Here is a 4,184-nt window from a genome sequence, read left to right on the forward strand (position 1 = left end):
TGCCACGCCTCTGAGTAGCTCTGCGGTGCTGGTGGCCTGGGAGCGACCAGAGCTGCACAGCGATCGGATCATCGGCTTCTCACTGCATTACCAGAAGGCGCAGGGTATGTCCACTGGCCAGTGGGGTGGGGGGGCGGTTGGCAGGGAGACAGGATCCCGCAGACAGGAGCCCAGTGGTGCCGGAGGTCCTCAGTCTGGGGTCAAGGGTGGGTGTGTGGCACTGCTCCCCTGGGTCACAGTTGTCTTGAGATAGAAAGGAGAGGATGCCTTGATGGTCTGAGCCACCTTCCACCCCAGTTAACTAGTGGCAGGGTAAGTCATTTCAGGGAGATGCCAGAAAGAACTTCCACCTGGTGGGAGAATAGATGCAGTGAGACAAGCTTATACTCTCCAGTCAGATGATCTGGATGGCCTTGCCATCAACTCAGGGACAACAAGAGATTTCCTGGACAGGCTCCAGCTGGCCCACGAGGGGATCCTGTAGCTGGCCCTTGTCTCTGTGTCACCAGGCATTGACAATGTGGAATACCAGTTTGCTGTGAACAATGACACCACTGAGCTGCAGGTGCGGGACCTGGAACCCAACACGGACTATGAGTTCTATGTGGTGGCCTACTCCCAGCGCGGGGCCAGCCGCGCCTCCACCCCTGCGTGGGCACACACATTAGAGGATGGTAGGGCTAGGGGCTTTCAGGGTGGCTTGGGGCACAGGGAGCTCCCTGGGGTGACCACTCACCTTCTCCTCACTCACCTGAGGAACTTTACCTGTGCTTGTCACCTTGCATGCCCTGTAAGCGAGTGGGCAGGCACTCTTCTCTCCAGTACATAGTTGGGGAAACTGAGGCCTAGAAAATGAGGGTGACTTGCCCAAGGTCAGCAGTGCAGCTGGGACACAAACCAGGCCTTGTGAGTCCCTGTGTCACATGGTCCTTCTCCCAGACAAGCACATGCTGTCCAACTGTGGTGGAGCCAGTGATATGAGCCCTATGTGGAAGATGGTGACTCAGGTTCTGTTCAGCCTCTGGGTGGGAAGTATGCCCCTCGCCCTTGGGCATGGTGTCTCTAAGAGGCTCCCTTTCCTCTTTCAGACCCTGTCCTGGCCCACTGCTGACCCTTGGGGGATGTGGGCAGGCTGGCCCTGGCCTCCCATCCATGGCAGGCATGGCACTCACATGATGCTCTTGTCTCAGTTCCCAGCATGGCCCCGCAGCTCTTGCTGTCCAGCCCCAGCCCCTCAGACCTCAGGGTAGCATGGTTGCCCCTACCCCCTGGCCTGAGCAATGGGCAAGTGGTGAAGTACCGGGTGGAGTATGGTCTTGGAAGGGAAGGTGAGTGTGGCAGGCGCAGGGCGGTGGGCCGGAGACCTGGAGTCCCAGGCAGAGTGGGGGGACAGGGGCGGGTGACCCTGGGAGAGAGGCTTGGCTGGGGCAGAGTCAGCGGGAGTAAAGAGGGAAGACATAGCCGAGCTTGGTGGCTCAGCCTGTAATCTCGTGCTTTGGGAGGCTGAGGTGAGTGGATTGCCTGAGCCTGCGGGTTTGAGACCCGCCTGGGCAACTTGGTGAGACCTCATCTCTACAATAAATAAAAAAGTCAGCTGGGCATGGTAGCACGTGCCTGTAATTCTGGCTACTCGGAAGGCTGAGGTGGAAGGATCGCTGGAGCCCAACAGGTCGAGGCTGCGGTGGCCGGGAGCGGTCACTGCACTCCAGTCTGGGCGACAAGTGAGACTCCAACTCAAAAAAAAAAAAAAAAAGAGGGAAGACAAGTTGACTGACTCAAGGCTGAGGAGACCTGGGCTCTAGCCCACATCTCACAGCTGCAGTGTGTGACCCTGTGTCCCTGCCTCAGTTTCCTGATCTAGGAAATAAGGCAGGTAGCCTGGGTAACATCTGGAGTCCCTTCCAGCCCCCAAAGCAGAGAGAAATGGGGAGATAGAAAGGTGTGCTTGTGGGCGTGGAAACCTGAGGCACCCGGGTTTGTGAGGGCAGATGTGGGTAATCTGAGACGGGGAGGGAAGGTGTGAAGGGTTGGGAGATGGTGAAGAGGGATGAGAGGGTGGGAAGGCTCTGGAAGCCAAGCTTGATGGCCTTCAGTCCAGCCCTGTGCCTGCTCCCGTGTGTGTGGAGGCCATTGACAGCTCACAGGGGACCTGAGGAGCAGGGTCTGAGGGGAAGAGTCGGGGTAGGGGACTTGATGTCGGGGTCTGCAGTGGCCGCCTGGCAGCCACCTCTTCTGTCCTTGCAGACCAGACATTCTCCACCGAGGTGCAGGGCAACGAGACACAGCTGATGCTGGGCTCACTTCAGCCTAACAAGGTGTACCGAGTTCGGATTTCGGCAGGCACAGGGGCAGGCTTCGGGGCACCATCCCCGTGGGTGCAGCATAGGATGTCCAGTGTGTACAACCAGAGCCATGGTATGGGTTTGGAGTGGACGGGTGGTGCATGTGACCATGGGGAAATGTGTCCTTGGAAAGCAGGGCCCCATCAGCATCCTTCCATGGCTCACCCATGGGCTAGGGACCCGGGTGCAGAGGCAAAGGGTGCACCCTGGTGTTGCTTCTACTTGCTGTGCAGCCTTGGACAGACCACGCCCACCTTGGGGGCTGCATTCCTGCCATGGTATACTGTGCTCAAGTGCTCAGTGCAGAGTGACAACTCACTCGGTGGTGACTGCTTCCGGGATGATGGTGGTTGCTGTTTTTGACGAGAGGCCCAATAGCAGAGTGAGCACAGATACACCTGTACACATACTGTTGGTGTGACATCGGGCAAGTTGCTTCACTTCTTTGAGCCTCCGTGTTCTCATCTGTAGAGTGGGCACAGTAATGTTTTCATTGCTGTGGAGGACTGAGGATACAGGTGTACCATACAAAGTGCTTAGAGCAGTGTCTGATGCACAGCGAGCCCCTGGGCCCCTCCCCACTCCCATCTCAGCCACCCCGGGGCCTGTGCTCGCTCATTCAGGAGACAGAGGCCTGCTCCATGTCAGAGCACCCTGCCCCGGATGCTCTTTACAGACGCCCAGGAGACACCTCTGCATCCCTGAGTTCTGTGCTTGTAGAACAGCAAGTTCACCTCTAGCCCAACCAGGCCTGGCTTAGATGGTGACCGAGTGACGATTTGTCGGGGACTGGCATGCCTCTCGCTAAGCCATCTTCCTACCTCTTCCTGACTTCTCTCCCCCACCCTGGCCTCCTCCTCGCCCCTATTCTCATCGTCTCACCCTACCCTCTGCCCCTAGTCCCTTTTGCCCCTGCAGAGTTGAAGGTACAGGCAAGGATGGAGTCCCTGCTGGTATCCTGGCAGCTGCCCCCTCACCCCACCCAGATCTCTGGCTACAAACTGTACTGGCGGGAGGTGGGGGCCGAGGAGGAGGCCAATGGGGGTCATCCCCCAGGGGGCCGTGGAGACCAGACATGGGATGTGGGGCCCATCCGACTCAAGAAGAAGGTGAAGCAGTATGAACTGACCCAGCTAGGTGAGGAGGGCTTGGGGGTGGAGGTTGGGGGGAGCAAACTGCCGGGGTTAGAGATGGAATATCCTCTGTGGATGGGAAAGGTCCAGAGGTGCTCCTGGCATTGAGCCCTGTGACCTTCCCAGTCCCCGGCCGATTGTACGAGGTGCAGCTCGTGGCATTCAACAAACACGAGGATGGCTACGCAGCATTGTGGAAGGGCAGGACAGAGCAGGCTCCCACACCAGGTGAGGGCTCGCTGAGGGCTCGGAGCTGCCTCCCTCCCCTGTCCTCGGACCAGCTGGTGGGCAGGCAGTTGGTAGCCTTGCTACTCCAAGCCTGTTCTCCCAGGCCAGGGGTCCTCTTACAGCTCAGTCAGCCTCTGTCTTGGAGAGGAGCTCCCTTCCATGCCCCTTCTCTTGGGTCTGCCACCTGATTTCACTCTCCACAACCAGTGTTCACCTGGAAAGTCTGAACAGAAGACTAAGCTGTCTTCACCCCAGGGGTGGCCAGTGACGCCTGACCCCAAGTTGGACCTGAAGATGATCTTAAAAACATGCTGGGGCCAGGCTCGGTGCCTCAGCCTGTAATCCCAGCACTTTGGGAGGTCAAGTCAAGCGGATTCCCTGAGTCTGGGGTTCGAGACCAGCCTGGGCAATTTGGCGAGATCTTGTCTCTACAATAAATTTTTTTTTTTTTTTTTTTTTTTTTTTTTTTTTTTTTTTTTTT

The 4,184-nt window shown here is 57.6% G+C and overlaps 1 protein-coding gene across 1 annotated transcript in view; it reads left to right on the forward strand.

Moving 5' to 3' along the window:
- Window positions 1-7: 7 nt before the first annotated feature.
- IGDCC4 (immunoglobulin superfamily DCC subclass member 4) overlaps window positions 8-4,184 on the forward strand; it is a gene marked incomplete at its 5' end in the record, with an annotated part of 11,501 nt that continues 7,324 nt past the window's right edge. The window contains 6 exons of the mRNA XM_008056162.1: window positions 8-104; window positions 510-674; window positions 1,191-1,328; window positions 2,245-2,415; window positions 3,243-3,479; window positions 3,602-3,703. Coding sequence (XP_008054353.1) covers window positions 8-104; window positions 510-674; window positions 1,191-1,328; window positions 2,245-2,415; window positions 3,243-3,479; window positions 3,602-3,703 — 910 coding nt within the window. The remainder of the gene's footprint in view (window positions 105-509; window positions 675-1,190; window positions 1,329-2,244; window positions 2,416-3,242; window positions 3,480-3,601; window positions 3,704-4,184) is intronic.

This window comes from Carlito syrichta, unplaced genomic scaffold, assembly GCF_000164805.1.
Source record: "Carlito syrichta isolate Samal-C Ts95f unplaced genomic scaffold, Tarsius_syrichta-2.0.1 Scaffold302272, whole genome shotgun sequence".
Lineage (NCBI taxonomy): Eukaryota > Metazoa > Chordata > Mammalia > Primates > Tarsiidae > Carlito > Carlito syrichta.